Source organism: Phoca vitulina, unplaced genomic scaffold (assembly GCF_004348235.1).
Source record: "Phoca vitulina isolate PV1807 unplaced genomic scaffold, GSC_HSeal_1.0 scaffold2, whole genome shotgun sequence".
NCBI lineage: Eukaryota > Metazoa > Chordata > Mammalia > Carnivora > Phocidae > Phoca > Phoca vitulina.
In genome coordinates, this window is record NW_022589705.1 from 37580644 (window position 1) to 37598575 (window position 17932).

General features: G+C 33.7%; 2 protein-coding genes across 23 annotated transcripts in view; one reads left to right on the forward strand and one right to left on the reverse strand.

The window, feature by feature from the left end:
* The window catches only part of FUBP1 (far upstream element binding protein 1), a 34663-nt gene extending 18801 nt beyond the window's left edge, over positions 1 to 15862 (forward strand). For 4 of the 19 annotated variants that reach the window (XM_032425389.1, XM_032425310.1, XM_032425317.1 and 1 more), the window contains 5 exons: positions 2813 to 2950; positions 4653 to 4727; positions 10468 to 10527; positions 10608 to 10753; positions 11131 to 11273. In XM_032425389.1, the coding sequence (XP_032281280.1) occupies positions 2813 to 2950; positions 4653 to 4727; positions 10468 to 10527; positions 10608 to 10753; positions 11131 to 11139 (428 nt within the window). In that variant the 3' untranslated portion in view covers positions 11140 to 11273. Of the gene's footprint in view, positions 1 to 2812; positions 2951 to 4652; positions 4728 to 10467; positions 10528 to 10607; positions 10754 to 11130 lie in introns of all 19 variants that reach the window. The other 15 variants (XM_032425460.1, XM_032425396.1, XM_032425442.1 and 12 more) reach the window with 9 other exon arrangements.
* Positions 13902 to 17932, reverse strand: part of NEXN (nexilin F-actin binding protein) — a 44627-nt gene continuing 40596 nt past the window's right edge. For 2 of the 4 annotated variants that reach the window (XM_032425488.1, XM_032425481.1), the window contains 3 exons: positions 17472 to 17657; positions 16876 to 17236; positions 13902 to 16785 (listed from right to left, as the gene is read on the reverse strand). In XM_032425488.1, the coding sequence (XP_032281379.1) occupies positions 16772 to 16785; positions 16876 to 17236; positions 17472 to 17657 (561 nt within the window). In that variant the 3' untranslated portion in view covers positions 13902 to 16771. Of the gene's footprint in view, positions 17237 to 17471; positions 17658 to 17932 lie in introns of all 4 variants that reach the window. The other 2 variants (XM_032425487.1, XM_032425472.1) reach the window with 1 other exon arrangement.

The window sequence follows — 17932 nt, forward strand, 5'->3', positions numbered from 1 at the left end:
GCCATCAAATGTATAATGTGTTAATTGTGACATTATCCATGAAAGAATAGTGTACGTTTATTTATAGAATTATGTGAGTGTCTAATGGAGCATTTAATACTTGAGTATTAAACTTTTGAAGTTTTCAAATAAGATATATAAGCTGTTTTCATATTCCTGATATGGTAACTTCACATATTAGTAAAAGTCAGGGTTGTGTTTAATGTCTGCATGTTAGAACTCAAAAATACATTTAGTTAAATGTATTCTCTGTTCAGATCTGTATTTTATATATACGTTCTATTCTGTTACTGCATCTGCCATCCTCTAGTTTTCTTTCCATGATGGTCAAAGGGGCATTCATCAAAACCAATTAACATTTATTTATGATCCTTCTTTCTCACCTACTACCTATCTTTTAGGCCTCTTTCACTGGATTAGTTTCAAGGAAGGTACTGAATTATGGATTCCTTTCCACACTAGTGTATTTATTTCTTAAAAGAATTAAATAATTGATTTAAATGAAATTGTTTTAGTGAATTTGATTAAACATTCTGTTATTTAAATGTGGCCCTATATTATAACATACTTTAATTTCATAGGAAGTGTGCTCTTTGGAATATGATGGCACAGCATGACAGTGAGCAAATAACCACAACTTACACTCACTCAAGAACCAACTTGAGTGTGCAAGGTTGTGGGTATGCAAAGATTAGTTTACGTTGTATAGCAGAAAAGTGTGTTCTAAGTGTTAGCAGTGCTGTGATGACTGAGAGTCAAATATAATTTAATGTATAATAGTTTAAACATTTCTTAAGAATGAAAAGACTTTTCCTTCCCTCTTGTAAGCTAACTGGGATGGTGTGATTAGGCAGAAAAATGACATAATTTAAGAGATTCAAGAGTTTGAGCAAGTTAAGGGGTGAATATATTGGGAAACTTGGATCTGCAGGATTGCACCTTATGAGCACTGTTTGGGTCAGTAACATGATTGAGAACAATGTTGGGAATCAGAAGTAGTCTCTATCACAGTCAAGTTTTCCCACTGGGAGTAGTAGTGAAGTCACCACTGTAAGAATTGGTTGATGAATATGGCTTACAGCATTGCCTCTGGAAAAAGAAGTAACCCATTTAGCTAAAAGATAGCAGCTGGGGTTAGATATTGCTTGTATTAGACTTAGCAATATGTAAAAACCAAAATTATTTAGATGAAACTGTTCTAGTGAATTTGATTAACATTCTGGTGTTTAAATGTGGCCCCATAATGACAAAGTCCATATTCTCTGAACTAAAATATTTTTCTTTGAAAAATAAATGGGCTGTTGAGGATTTATGTAGTAGTCAAGAACTTAGATTTCAGAGTAAATCAGACCTAGATAAGCCCTAGTGCTACAACTTTAGTAATTGGGATAGTAAGCAAGTTTTTTAATCCCTCTGTATCTTTTTTCTTACTTATAATATGATAAGTGAAAGATAATCATGTTGAATAATTAGTAAATTCTCTGTATGTATTATATGTAACTGTGAGACTGGTTCTGTTATACCCTCTACACATTCAGGAGAACAAGTACCATTTTCTAAAGTCTGTTTTATCTCAGTTTCTCTAGACAGAGATGGTGTCAAGTGAAATATTTGTATTAATATACAGGTAATGACACAATTAAGACAAACATGCAACTTAGAAAAGCACTACATTTATTACTTGAGGAAGGTGTGGAGGGTGTGGATCATACCTTAAAATTGTATCACCTTAGACATTGTATCATTCTAGAAATCCTTGCTCCTTTTTTCTCAAACTTTATTAAACACCTGAGACTTGCTGCCCATTTGGGATAAAGGCTAAACAGATTTCATATAGTTACAGACTCTGGCAAAGGAAATTACATTTTTCTTGATAATATAAACTTAAAAAGACATATCTATAGTGTCAAATGATATTCTTGATATAAAGGACAGAATCAAGAAGAGGATTTCTGTTTCTGACTGAGAGATCTCAAACTATTACTGCATGAGTTTGATTTTTATGAAGGATGAAATGAGGGTGCAAGTACAGAGAAAGCATAACATGGTCTCTAAGGCCAGATAATGAACGTGGCAACTTCTGAAAAGTACAAGCAGTTTACTGTGACCAGAACTTGAGTGTTGGAAAAATATTGACAAATGGGGGAAGATATGGCTAGAATGGGAAGGATAAGCCAGGGGGTCAGATCATTAAAGATGTTGAGTGATAATGTTGCACTTAAAAAAAGCTTCGACAGCCCTGAAGACTGTAATGGGATAAATGAAGAATTTCAAGTAGGGCAGTAACATCAAGTGTATGTTTTAGGATAATTACTGTGAAATATGAGGAGATGAAATATGGCTAAATCTTGTTTATTTTTTAAGATTTTTACATTGTCTCTACATTGAAAGCAAGACAGGACAGAATTCATAGTTGTAAAGTAATTGTTTCTTGTACAGGTTAGTTCCTAGAAATCATTTTCCTGTAGTCCTCTGTCATGTAGAATTGCTGTGCTTGAGGCAAAACCAGTTTAGGAAGAAACCAAGGCCACAGGATGGTTTGAGGCAAAGCATTGGATTTGGAGACAAAAAATCTTTGTTCCTATCCTAATTCTGCCACTCAGCTAGTTCTCTAAGAACGTCACTTAATCTCTGCACCTCACTTTTCTGTAATTAACGCTAATGATGACAAAGTAATAGAATTGAAAACTTCCCATTTACTATTTTTGATAACCAGTTAATTTGGGGGTCTATTTATTTACTAGAGAGCGAGAGTGTGAGAGAGAGAGATTATGGACTTCAGATGCAAACCTTGAACTTGTGTTTATTCTAGCTAAGGCAGGAACGGATCCAAATTCAGCAGCTTGGGCTGCCTATTATGCTCACTATTATCAACAGCAAGCACAGCCACCACCTGCAGCTCCTGCTGGTGCACCAACTACAACCCAGACCAATGGACAAGGTAACTATGGTAATTAAAGAATTTATTTTGTATGTAGAAGTAGAAACTTGTGTTTGGAAATTTCCAATATAACTATAGCTTCATTGAGCAGACTTTGCTTTTTAAAAATAAGTTTGAAATAATTGCAAACTTTCATAAAAGCTTTAGTTGTAAGATACATTACAGACCACCCAGGTACCTAGCTGTTAATATTTTATCTCTCACCTCCCATTTGTCCCTTTACCCTGTCATACATGCCCATATCCATTACCAGTAGTTTTTGAGAACCATGTAAGACCAGGCTGTACACAGGAAGTCCCAGTAACCTTAAGTACTCTTTCTGTATTACTCCAAAAATACATTACCATCATACAGCCCGCTAAAACAGTCAGTCAGCCTTGGTACGTCATTACTGTCCCAATGCAAAACCCTTACTCAGATTTCACTGGTTGTCCCATCAGTTTCTCTGTTCTGATCCAGGGTCCCATCTGGCAAAAAAAGTATAGACCTTTTGTTTTGCAAGATGACGATCAAATCAACATAGGTTCCTTCAACTTTTTCTCACAAAGATGAGGTCAAGATCATGAGGTCCTACTTGCTGGTTGGCAGTACCTCTGAAATAATGCTGTGCTCTTGGTGCATTATATCATGGGGTCATATAATGTTGACCTGCTTCATCCCTGGAGATGGTAACCATAGTCCCTTGGTCACGTTGGTGTCTTGCCAGGTTTCTATACTATAAAATTGCATTTTTCTCTTTGAAATTAATTAATATTTTTTGGAGAATTATACTGAGATTATATGAGTATTGTTTTCCTCGTATCAGCTTCTCTGATAACACATTCCTGATTCAGCTACAGCTATGATGATAATTTTTATTTACATCATTCATTTTATATGTATTAGTTGGTATTGTACTATAAGGAAGAAGTTTTTTTCCTATTTCTATCAGTATGGACTCCTGTTTTATTCAACATGTTGTGTTTTTAAACTATCTTTACTATATGATTATCAGATTGCCCTAGCTTTGGCTAATCAGGAGTACCTTCAAGATGGCTCCTGTATCCTTTTGACATGTTTGTCATTCTTTGAAGCACATCCTTACTTTCTGCACAATAAGATGCTTATTTTGTGCTTTCTGGGCTCAAGCCTTAGAATCAGCCATTTTTCCAAGGAGCCCTGATTCCTTTTAGTAAATACCATCATCTAAGAAACCAAACTCAGTGTGTTCATTGCTACCAAGCTGTCATTGCTTCTAAATCCTTTCAGCATACAGAGCTAAGAAATTTACCTGTATGTATATCTACATACACATATATGAAACAACATAAATAATTTATGTATGTATATATTTATAAGATTATTGTATCTCCTGCAATTCCATTATAACACTTCAGGATTCTTTCTAGCCTTTTCCCTTTCCATGCTTATAAATGGTGAAAGACCTTGTATCTTCATTGTGTTTCCTTATTTAACCAGTGAATTTATTTAAATGCTCAATGTGACTACTCTTCCTTCCATTGTATATAGACAGATTTTCTTTGACTGCCTCTATACCTCCTGCTTCCTATGTCTTTGGCACGAGCAAGAATCCCACTACCACACAGTACCCTCACTCGCTATGGCAGGCCGCTCCCAATTTCTCCACTCAAGGAACAGAAGGAAAGGGCCAAGAATGTCTTTTGAAACCCTTAATCTTACCATTTGTTGTTTTTTGTTTTTCTTAAACAAGGAGATCAGCAGAATCCAGCTCCAGCTGGACAGGTTGATTATACCAAGGCTTGGGAAGAGTATTACAAGAAAATGGGTATGTTCTACATTTCTTTTTTATACATTTAATTAAACTGCAGTCGAAGCATTTAGTAAATATCACAGTAGAAGGATGAAGACTGTGAGAAAACCATGTTTGTATCATGTTTTTGTTACTGGGACTTTCTATTTTTAACTTAAAATCTTGGAGAATAATTGAACGCATTCTAAAATCACTGAACTTTTGGGTGTATCAAGGTTGTTACAGATAATTCTTAAATTTGTGGTCACATAACAAGGAAATCTTATTTCTAAATGTATGTGTCAACCACTTAATAATTGAAACTAAAAATTGCCCCATTGACAACATATAACATTGGATATTATTTGCACTTTTGTCAAAGCTAGTTACATATATTAGTAGCCTAACTGGCATAGGTTAAATTCTGGAGTGCCAAGCAAAAATTGGTTGTGTGTGGTATTTTCTGCTGCAAAATAAAACTGACAGTGACATAGTACATTAATTACTTAAATAACATTTGTGTATATGAAAAAGAAAAGGTCACCTAGAAAGGCCATTTCCATTCAGTAACTGTAGAGCACATACCACATGCCAAACATAATGATAGAGCTGAGAATGTGATTATGGGCATAATAGCAGGAGCCCCTGCCCTTCTGGTTTTATTTTCATGGAGGATACAATTGTTAATCAAGTACTTTGCCAACTATATTACTACAAACTGTTACTAATGAAAAGGACTGTATTTCCACTAACATGTCACATGTACAGCTACTAAGTGGTAGAAGCAGAATTTGAACTCCCTAGAGGGCGTAAATCCCAAGTCTATCTCCCAAATTGGCCTTTTCCTGGGACCACTTGGAACCTGGTATTATGCTCTTAACCCCTTAATAACAACATAAGTTTGAATTTAGCGGGACTACTTACAAGTAGATTTTCTTTTACAGTACTATAAATGAATTTTCTTTATATTTTTCTTAGTATTTTTTTTTCTAGCTTTATTGTAGAATACAGTATGTAATACGTAAACATACAAAATAGGTGCTAATCAACTGTTTATGTTATCTGTAAAGACCTCTGCTCAACAGAAGGCTATTAGCAGTTTTTGGGAAGTCAAAGTTACATGTGGGTTTTCAACTGTACACGGGTCAGTGCCTATAACCCTGAGTTGTTCAAGGGTCAGCTGTATTTCTGAACAGATAATTTTTGCTTTTAGAAGCTTGTGGTGTTAGTCATTTAAAATTAACACATGTATACCACAGCCACTTACCACAAATGAAAGCTAAACAGATAAACTTATCCATCCTTCACTGGAATAGAATGAATCTATAGATGCTAGAATTTTTCTCAGAAGATACAGTCTGTTTGAGATTCTCAGCCTAAATTTCTCAGCCCATGGATGTTTTGTCATCCTCCACAGAAAGAAAAATTTCCAGAAGGGTAGTTATATTAATCTTTTTTGTGTGGGATACATTTACCTGGTGATAAGAATGTTTTACCCAGCTTGATTTCTGTTTAAAGAAAAATTATTTTTCCTCAAAACAGTATATTCTATTTAGGGTGATCACATAATTTATTGTCCAGATTTGGATAGTTTTGAGAATAACTGAGGATGGTATTCTGTCAGGACTTACGGTCACTCTAATAACTTGTATTAAATAGTGTCACCATTTTAAAGATTAGAGGATTTGCAATTAAATTGTTGCAGTTAAAAATCATTGGGTCCAGCTTATATTTTCACAGTGGTTAATAAGCCAGAGATGTTCCCTACGTTAATATTAAAAATGAGTAAAAATAGGCCTGTTTGTGGACCTAGAAAATTATTGGGGAATTAGTGCAACTTGTGTTTTAGTGTATTTTACCATTCATTTGCAGCATGGCCATTAATTACTGTTTAGTATTTTTATATTTTACTTGCCCAAAGTGAGGGATGCGTGTTGAATGTAATCTGTGAGGTCTTATTACCATTCAGATTTTTAAGGATAGACTTTTCACCTTGCCATTCTTTTTTCATTTTCTACCTTTACTGACTGTAAAATTTTAATTTTATAGATAGTACGCTGGACCCTGTTGACTCCTTTGTGGAGAAAAATGTTACAGAAATAGTTAAATAACACTATGTTTGGCTTAAGAGCCTCCTTAACCCCCACCTTTTTTTTTTTTTCCCAGTTATGTGTTTTTCTATAGCACGACATTGATCAGCTGTTAATTTATTGAGCAAAGGATTAGTTTAATGATTCTCTCACATGTGAATCTTAAAGGAAATAATGTTAAATTGCCAGGTCTTTAATGTTAGCTACAAAATCCATTTATTTTTTCTTTAAAAGTTCTTTTGTTAAATGATTGGTTGCTTAACTACCTTAATTTCTCCTAGGTGCATTACTGGTCCTTAGGATCCTTTTAGAACAACTGCGCATAAGCGACCTTAAAGCATAAAACTAACAGTTCAGTTTTCAAGATTGATTTTTATGTATGTATGTACATGCATATGTATTTAAAGTAGCCTGTATATCAACGTGGAGCTTGAACTCACAACCCCGAGATCAAGTCACATGCTTTACTGACTAAGACAGTTTTCAAAAATTTTTTTTTTTTTTTTTTAAGATTTATTTATTTTAGAGAGTGCTTGAGCAGGGGGAGGGGCAGAGGGAGAGAAGCAGACTCTGTGCTGAGCTTGGAGCCCGATGTGGGGCTTGATCCCACGACCCTGAGATCATGACCTGAGCCGAAATCAAGAGTCGGATGCTTAACTGACTGAGCCATCCAGATGCCCTCAAGATTTTTAAATGAAAGGGAAGAAAGTAATAAAATATTAGGGAGATAAAAATCTTGTATCTCCAAATCTAAGTCCCCTATTGGGAGAGGCCATGTTGAACTCTTCCAGTGGCAGAGCTGTGATTTTCTAGGACTCTGGACATCCCAGTGCCCTCTTTACCAAACTAGGTAGGCTGTCCCAGCTTTTGAAGGCAAATTTCAGCTTTTTCTGTTAACAGAAAATACCCACTAACACTATGAATTTGTCATTGTTCACTTACAAGTAATTAAACCTCTTGAAACGGGTTAAGTTTTTAAATTCGTTTCATTTTCTGAAACAATTCTAAATTTCCTCGGATTAACACCAACAGAATTTAGGAGAGAAATTCACAAAGATGAGTTTATTAGAGGGTTAATGAAGGAAATTTTAAGTCTTAATAAGGAATGGCAGCCAACATAGAAGAGTAGGTATTTTTGAAGCTAGAGTGAAGGGAACTTTTGTAATAAGTAAACACCCTAAAGAGAGATGAAAAAGGATTTCAAAGTAGAGACTGGCAGTTGCCCTTTGGAAGAGGGCTAGTGAAGGCATTTTTGGAAAAGTTGGGAGTTGAGGAAGGCCCTTCTAATGTTAAGCACTGATATGGTGGACACTGCACCTTTGGTGTAAAGACCAGGGGATGGGTGATGGAGGTCGTGTGGTGGGGAAAGTGGTTGTGGGAAAGATGCAGGTGTTTAGAGAGAGAATTTAGAGTGAAATCTATTCAATCAGGTTTGGCTCAGGAATGTTACATGTGAACTCGGGCAAGTCTCATCTCTTGAATGAAATGAAAGTAAAACCTTATATATTGTAAACCTATATGTAAATATTAAGTAATGTTCTAAAGTATAAACTAAACTATCTGGCCTCAAACAGTTTTTGAACTAAGGATAAAGGGAGCAAGCTAAGGACATTCCTAAAAGGGGCAGAGAGGCACAAGAGGTTAGGGGATAGCCAAGTCCCAAGTAGATAGGAAGAGTTCTTTCTTTACTTTTCAGCAGGGCAAAATGAATCACATTTGTCCCCCAGATTGGAGGAATGAGTTAAGTTTTTCTTTGGACACCTTCAAGAAAGGAGTGTGAGGTGTTTACTACTTACCAAGTGTTTGTTTTTCTTAGAGTCTAATATGTTTACCTTTCACTTCCCACAGAAATATTTGAGTTGGGGGGAGGGGAAGGAACATTTGAGTTTGATGAATTTTCTTAATGTGTCTCCCTGTTTCTACCATGTTAGTTATTTTGCCTATAAAATGAGTATCTAACAATGATCAGTTCCTTTTTGTAAACCCAAGGTAGAAATTGCTGTCTTAACCAAGTTTGGCCTTAAGTCAGCAGGTTTTCAAGTGTACAGTTTGTAAGACACATTGTGTAGTTTTATTACTGTTGATACCCTGGGGTATTTGGCAGTTGTCTTAAATATTGAAACCTGTTTCAGATTTGCTTGAATTGTGTCTCATAGGATAAAATGTTAAACTCACTTCCTCTTTGAAGATGATTAGGGAACGCAAAAATAAGAGAATTTTGTTTATATTACATGGGATTTCTTTGCTGTTGCCTATATTTATAGAAGGGGGGGTTTTCCTGGATTTTTAAAGTTACTCATAAATGTTAAAATTTTATTCACTGAATTGCTTCTGTTCTTCAGCCAGTTTTGTGATGCTGATAGACACTAATTTCTGCAACTATATAAAGTTACCTTGTTGACAACATCCAACAAACATAAAAACAGCTTTCTCTGTGTCTATGCTTCAGTATTTTTTGTCTAGCCGTACTTCATCAGGTCAAGTAATTATAAGCTAAATAAAATTCACAAAGGAGCTAAATGAGAAAATACGCATTCTTTCTCCCCACCTTTTTTTTTTTTTTCAAAAATTATATACCTTCGGAAAATCAGAAAATAGTACAGCAAACACCCATATTTATATTTTCTACTCAAATTCAACACTTTTTAAAAGCTTACCATATGTACTTTGTGTCTGTGCGTGTGTACGTATATATTGTGCCTTGAGCCTTTACAAAGTAAGTTGCAGACTTTTAAATTATTTCAGTAATATCAACATACAGACCATATTTAAATTTCCTTCGTTGTCAGAAAAGTGCTTTTGTAGCTGTGTGTGTGAGTTTTGTTAAGTTGGTTTTAATCCAGAGCCAATTTTAGTTTTGTGCATTGTATTTAGGTTGTTAGGTCTCTTTAGTCATTCAGGAGTTACACTGCCTAGAAAAATAGCTGCTTATGAAAGCTGTTGAGTTTTGTGTTTCATTGGTTTTGTTGCTTTGAACCTCTCAGTAATTGTTCTTTATGTCCTTTGTTCAGCTTACTTTTAATATAATTTTGTTGTGATTTGAATACATCGTATTGAAACTTTTAACATCTTATTAAAAAATATCTTGAAGATTAGATTAGTCTTTGTACACACAGTTTGTAGGTTACTAATCAGGAAACAAAAATCTTGACCAGATCTTAATAAAGTCTTTAAAAGCTTTCAGGTGTTTTTTGTTTGTTTCTCAAAAATGTTCTTTTTCTCCATCAAGGATTTACATTTTATTTAAAATCTATAGTGTAACATCCAAATGAATAAGACAAAAAATAATGGTCTCCCCCATCCCTGTGCCCAGCATCAGTATCAGGGTACCATAGATTGCTTACTTGAAGTACTTTCCAAACTCATTTTAGAACATATTTATAAATTTTGTATTGAATCAAGATACCTAAATTTTCTCCTTTCCTAGTTAAAACTGTCACGGTTTCGATTTTGCTTTTTCTTAATAGTGATACTCTAGAACTAAAAGTTACTAATATTAATAAGGCAAAAAACAGCATTCTGATTTTTTTTAATTACAAGAGTAGTTTTCTAATGAATATTTAAAATAGGACACTAATGAATATATAAAATAAAACAGGAGCAATTCTGACCCTCTGTGCTTGTCTTTATAACCTGTACTTACAGTGGATATAATTTTGTATTAAAATTTAGGGGGTTTTTTTTAGGTCAACAAGGGCAGACACAAGATTATTCAAAAGCTTGGGAGGAATATTACAAGAAGCAAGGTATTGTTTTTATTAGAAATGAGATTCTTTTGGGCTTTTAATTGTGGTTACAGCAACAAAGTTGTTCTGTTTTCTCAAAGGTCAAGCAGTTCCTGCTCCTACTGGTGCTCCACCAGGTGGTCAGCCAGATTATAGTGCAGCCTGGGCTGAGTACTATAGACAACAAGCAGCCTACTATGCCCAGACAAGTCCCCAGGGAATGCCACAGCATCCTCCAGCACCTCAGGTATACGAAACTTGCTAATGTGTTGATTTCTATTCCAATCATGTTTTCTGCATGTTTACTGTTTTGTCTGGGATTATGTTTGCCTTTTTAATTTTTATCTGGCATAGCATAACTAAATGAAGTACTGTGGTGTATTGTTTGGGTTTTTTTGTTTGTTTTTTATAAATGCTTCTGGCATCTGAGTGCTGAATATTTCTACAATGCCTTTGATTTTAAAAATAAATTTTTTTCCCCCAGGGATTTGCAAATCATGCAAGAAGCCACCACCATTTATATTAACCAGTTTTTCTTTCTTAAAGGATTCACTCCTGAGTTAGCTCCATTTAAAGGATTTTCTTTAACTTTTTGTGTATTTCTTATGTATCTCTTCTGCACAGGGCCAATAATAAGAAGTGGACAATACAGTATTTGCTTCATTGTGTGGGGGAAAAAAACCTTTGTTAAATATATGGATGCAGACGACTTGATGAAGATCTTAATTTGTTTTTGGTTTAAAATAGTGTTTTTTTTTTTTTTTTTTGGAAATGTACAAAATATCTATCACTACTGATAGGAGGTTAATATTTCTGTGTAGAAATGAAAATTGGTTTGTTTTTAGTATTTAGTGTAGATGTACACATTCCAGCAAATGTATTTGCAACTATTATGTGGTCAATGCTTTGTGATATAAATGTACTTTTTCAATGTATACTTTCACTTTTAAAATGCCTGTTTTGTGCTTTACAATAAATGATATGAAACCTCCTGTGTCGGTAAGTTGGATATGTGGGTATTTAAAGGATTCATAATTTCTTAGCAATGATAAATTAAGATACATATACACAAATATATAAGCTTTCCCCATGAAATATTAATTGAGTTTTTAAACACTGGCATGTTTTTTCCCCCTTGCAGTATAGTAGTAGATTGGAGGATCTTTTCCATTTATTGTATTTGGCTGTTTCAGCACAAGTAATCCTGATATCTTCATTTTTTTTTCCTTCTGTTTGATTAAAACCTGCATGTGTGTACAGTGATCTTTTGGCATACTTCCATTGCATTAACAGTGAAATTTCCTTTTATACATGACCACTGTTTCAGATCTGTACTGCTGCTATAACAGTTAACCTTTCTGTTCTTAATTTAATAATTACTTGATTTCCAAGACTGTTTCAGCATAACTAATTTTTAAACAGTTTTCGGATAGTGAATATGAGTAGTTGATTAAGAAGTTTTTTCATGTAAAGAAACTTTCAATGTATACAATATTAGTGTGTTTCTTTTTAAATTTAGGGTAGAAAAGTGAATAGTATGCAAAAAGTATAGCTACAGTGCATCTGCCATTGAAACATTATTGGGGTATGGAAATGTTCAAGCTTTTTTCTTTTTTTTTTTTTCTTTTTGCAGTATAGATAAGCTTTGTTCTGTAAATGCACAAGTCCAATCATTGAATCAACTTAATTTTTTATGTACTTGAAATCACTTTTATTACTCTATAACACTCATGCTGAAGTTCTGATATTTTGTTGAAATCCATTGTTTACTCTTTGCATATTTGTTGGCTCTTTGCATATTAATATATTAGACTACATGCAAATACAGTCTGTCTTGCCATTGTCTGTTGAAGTGCAGGTTTGATCCAGCCAGTATAGAACTAGCTCTGTAGGGGTGAGGAGGACTGTGCTGTGTATCATCCTTGATTGTGTTCCTTCAAGGAGCATTGCACTGTAAGTACATCAGAATGACAAATTGATGAACTGCAACAGTATCTTTTTGTCAATGTTCCACATAATGTAAATGCCATACTTTGTGTGAATATTATGTTGGAATACAGTGCTGATATCTTGGAAAACCATAACTGCTTCTTAATTTAACATAGAATAATACATAGGTCTGTATTTTTTTTTTAAGTGAGCTTAATGGGTAAGTATTTTTGATATGCTTTAGCTATAGCTAAAGAAAACTGATCATTAAAATTGAATAGTATTACTCATTGGTGCTCCTAAAATATATTGTTTTTCAGTGTACAATATGCATATCTTCTATATTAATATGAAAGACTTGAAATGTATCAGACAGAAGTGGTTTTCAGTTTGCGAATATTAAGCAATGTAGCAGTTTAACACCATTTCATAAATATATATTAGTTCTTTCATTGGTGGGGAGCACCAGTTGTTCTGAATATACTATTAAGGGAGATGTACAAGGACATAAATGTTGAGATTACTTACAGGGTAGAAAATAGCAGTTCAGTTCATTATAGATATTTTGAAATGTTTTTGATTGTTTTATAGAACGTGGAGTGACTTCCCTTGCCCTTATTTAGATATGGATATATAGTTCTAGTTTCAAGTTTAATAAGGAGTTAGTTATGTGTTATCTTTAAGAGTAGGGTTATTGACATGAACAATTTCAGTATTTTGCATGATACTGTTTTATAGATGACCTTTTAGGAAAGTGGTGCATTTATTAATTAAACTGAAGAAATAGTTCAGTTGGATTCAGTATCATAACTCACAAATTGGAGGCTGTTGATTTTGATTCATTTAAGGTTTAAAATCTTTATTAATTGCAAACAGTGCAATTATTTATACTTCACAGTGCCTTCCCAGACCTTCCACCTTAGGTTCTGCTGCAAAAAGCAACAGGTAAGCACAACCTAAGGACATATATAAATAAATATTTCAGTACATTAATGTTGTCCCTGTGAGGTTTTTGTGGTTGTGTAATTCAAAAGCAATCTGCTACTGCTTCCCCAAAATGTATTTTGTTATTTATGCTACCATTTCAGTGGAAAGTCTGTAAGTTGTTCAAACAACTGTTTACATTTCTGGGTAATGGTTTTTGGTTTTTTGTTTTTTGGGTTTTTTTTTTGTTTTTTTATGAAAACGAAAAAAATGATGAGTAGATTGCTGCTGTAATTGAACTACATCCAAACTTTTTGTGATCTTTTCCCAACTATAGAGGGATTGTTAAAATTAAGAAAGGGCAATTACAGTTTTCTAGATTTAGGAAATCACTTGGTTAGAAACTTCAACAGCCTTCACAATCTTTTTATGATTGACAGGACATTTTCTTTGCCCTCCAAAGCTTGGAGTCTTTATTTTTTTCTTATTCTTGAAGTATAATAATTCAGTAAGGACATTATGGGTCAGAGTTTTATTATGACTTTTTTTTTTTTAGACAATTCAGTTTTCATAATCTTTATATACACTGAAAAAGGAAAAAATTATAAGGAATACTGGCAGTATGTTTTTGATAAGGCATGTGCATCAGTGAAATGTTAACTGTATAGCAAATAACCTTTCATAATCTGTATAGCAACCAGTATTTTTCTGATTTATAATACTTTAATAACTGACGCTGCATTTATTTTTTGCCAGTTTAAAATGTTTGTGTTCTTTATAGATGATTTTAACTGGTACATATTTTGAGTTAAGATGAATGTATTAAAGCAGCATCATATCAGTTTTGTTTATTCAGTTTCTAAAATGTGCTGATCCTTTTAAAAACTCCTGCTTATCTCTACAACAAAGAAAAATATTCAAAAATACTGCCTTCATTTTCACACACAGTGCTGAAGATGCTGCAAGCACCAAATCATAGCTCATAAAATCAGGTCCTGAGATAGTTACCCATAAAGAGGAATCCTTTGAGTGTATGCCATTGGTGAGCCGATGAGCATGGACCATAGAAGGGCTCAATGTAGAAGGTAAAATTGGCAAATCATAATTGAGAAATATGAAATGTATTCCCATACATAATATGGTATAGGGTGTAATGTACCTGCTTTTGATCACTTTTCATTTTAAAGTGCTATTCGCTTGATCTTGAATGTTCCATGAACTGTTAAATTTTGTAAGTTATATAGTTACTGCACCACATTTATGTGTGTGTATGTTTTATTTTAATAGTCAATGATAGGTATGTTAAGACTGATAATACAAAGGAGCTCTTTGAACCTTAAGAGCCTGTCAAGTTTTGGTTAGTTGTAGTTTGCATTTTTATAAAATATAGATGAATGCTAATAGATATTGGGGCATTGTTTCTATCTCGAGTTTTTTTTATTCATTACCATAAGCCTTCACTGATACTGCATTTTTTTAAATGGCGCTAATCTTAACCTTGAAATAAATGGAAAGCAGAAAAGGTGAGCCAGTTGACTTGAATGCAATGGATGTTAGGAGTGGTAGAAACAATGTTTAGATTGAAATTGAACTGATTTATTTTATTTAGCACTTAAAAACTTGACAATGTGTTTCATTTTTTAATGATATTTTAGTGTGGTGTTATGTAGAATTCTTATGGTTTGATGTTTCTTTTAGAAATGAAAAGTATACTTTTATTTTTAACTAATGAAAATGGTTTTAATACTAAAACTAATGATTTGATACTAGTTGTTTATAAACATTATAAAATATTTCCTTAGACAAATACCTTGGTAGTTAATTCATAAGGGTGGGTTTGGGTAGGAGTAGCAGAGTACCTTAAGAGGGAAATAGGAATATATGCAGAAGTGATAACATTTGTTTGAATACTCTGCCAGGAGAACCAGCTCTATCTGCAAACATCTGTTGTCTAGAATAAGGATGTAGAAATGATCAATGAGGATGTCTTTTTATTTTCTGAAAATTCTGCCTCACTTTAAAATTATTTTAACAATACTAAAGATAATTTTGACTCTGAAAATAACCTTATTTTTTGTTTAGTCACTTGAGTTTTCTTGCCACAGTATAAATTTCTGAGGGATTTTTTAAATTGGTGCTTTTAAGAAGCAAATCCCGAGGTTTTATTTTCTTCAATGATAGCCCTATAGAAACTCTTAAATGTATTTGCGCATATATATATATATTTTTTCTTATGCATGCTCGATGCATTTTCGTCCTGAGAAAAGTGTTCTCTACAGAAACTACCCGTGTGTAAAAAGAAGATTGGCTTAAAATGGCTACTGTGATGGGAACAGTGTCTTAGGGAGATGCAGCTTGGACTTGAGGTAAATTGAATGCTTTACAAACTGTGGTTTAGAGTTTGCTTTAATGACATTGTATGTAAAAGGGCACATGATTGCTGTAATTTTGTACTGATTATGGTTTCCTCAATAAAAAAAATAAATGTACATTGATCAATATTATAAAGGAGTGTTTTTCTTTTCTAAAATATTGACTTTATTTTTTAATACAGAAGTTACTTTACTGAGTTTACATTGTAAAATACAGTTGTTTTCCAGAAAACTAAAATACAAAACAACTTGGTACTAGAACATGGTAGTTATTTACAGACTTGAAGACCAGATTTTAAAATTGAAGATTGTGCCATTTTTTTTTCTTAGATCTTGAAATCGTTCATTATGTTAAAAGTGTTTTCTCCTGCATAAACTAGTGATACAAAGTTTTCTCACTATAAACAATTTGTTTAGGCTAGGTCACAACATAAATTGGCTTTATAAGCTTGAATATATATTACACACATTTGAAAAGTACATGTTAATATTTATTCTCAACATTCAGAACTCTATAGGCAATGGTTTCCATTAAATTTTCTCTGGCAATTGTTTCTTTAAAGTCCTTTTGTTCTCCATGCTTCCCCTTTCCCTTGAAAGGAATGGCACCCCTTCCCCCTCTCTGCTTCAGAAAGACTTTGAAACTACAAGGAAAATGATGTATTAAGGAAAACTCAAATTGATAGGTTCCAAATTCATTAAGTCTCTACTATCTTGGACTAATTTTCGGTGAAAATAGCTCATAAATGACATTCTTTCATGCAAAATAATGTATTTTAACAATTGAGTAAATTCTCCATTTTACCCCATTAGATACACCTTAACTTCTGCATAATATGGTGATGAATCTGGTGATCATTTGGAAAGGAAGAAGTTATTCCTTAGATGAGCTTGTGTTTTGAAGACTATTATGAAAAGGAATAAAAAGTCAACATAGTGGCACTTCCGGTTTCCATTTTGGCCCCGCCACAGAAAACATGGGTGTAGTAAGAAAGTCGGGGGGGGAGGGGAGAGAAAGTTCCAGGGAGAGGGAAGGGGAGCTAGTAGTCGTCAGCTAAAAAAGAGAAGAAGAAAAGTGATTTTTTTTTTAAAGGAAAAAAATTTAAATAGAATAAAAGTTCTAGATTAAGTGATTAATTCTTACTTTCAATTGTAAGAATACAGGTACTAGCTGCAGAGCCTTTGTTGTTGACTGCTTTACACATATACTCTCCTTCATCTTCTGGGAAAGTTTCTGGTAAATACAGGCAGTAAGTTTCTCCTCTTTCAATATATTGGTAGTCTTCTCCATCCTGCAGTATTTCTCCTTCAAACCACCATGTAATTTCCGGTTTGGGTTCTCCTGTTACTTTAACAGTAAATCTAACTGGCTCACTGTCTACAACCGATGTGTTTTTTAGAGGCTTCTTGAACCACGGAGCTCCTGATCTCGTTTGCTCGTCATCTTCAATAGTGGAGCCATTCATGATGCTACCACCCTCTTCCTCCTCCTCCTCTTCTCTTTTCTATATTAAATATAAGCACATTCAAGTTGGTGTTTAAAGTAGCATTTTCAGGACAACGGTTTAGCAAAAGAATTTCCTGAGTGAATGGGTATTTGCTTCCCAAAGAACATGTAAATATGCCTACTACAATGTGTACTTTATAAAACATTACACTGACCTGAAAGCGATTAAAAAATTTTTAATCCCTCAATGTTTTAAGAGCATATTTGAAAAATAGAGTATGTAAGCCTGCTACCTTTTGTAGTGCCGCATCAATTTCCTTTTGTTCAAACTGCATCCGTAGTAACTTCTGCTCTTCAATTCTTCTTTGTTCTTCTTCTTCTCTTGCCTTAGCCATTTGTTCAAATCTAGCTTTCATGTTCACTTTATGAGTAAATGGGGCCTCACTTTTTTTTGCAGGCTTGACATCAACATCTTCTTCCTTTATGAAAATGGGCCAAGAATAAGAATTACTTGTTTTCTAGAAACCAACAAGAACTAAAGCTTTAATAGTTATGAAGTTGTCATTTATAGGCACAAAATAATGACTCATGTTTGGTTTACATATTTGTGCTATACTCAGATGTGGAGATTTTCACTATCCCTTAATTTGTGAAAAATGAAAGTTTTATTTGAATAACAGTCTCCTGACAATTAGAACCCTTTTCTCCCAGTGTAAAGGTTATACAATATCACTGGAGTCCCAGTGTATTTTAT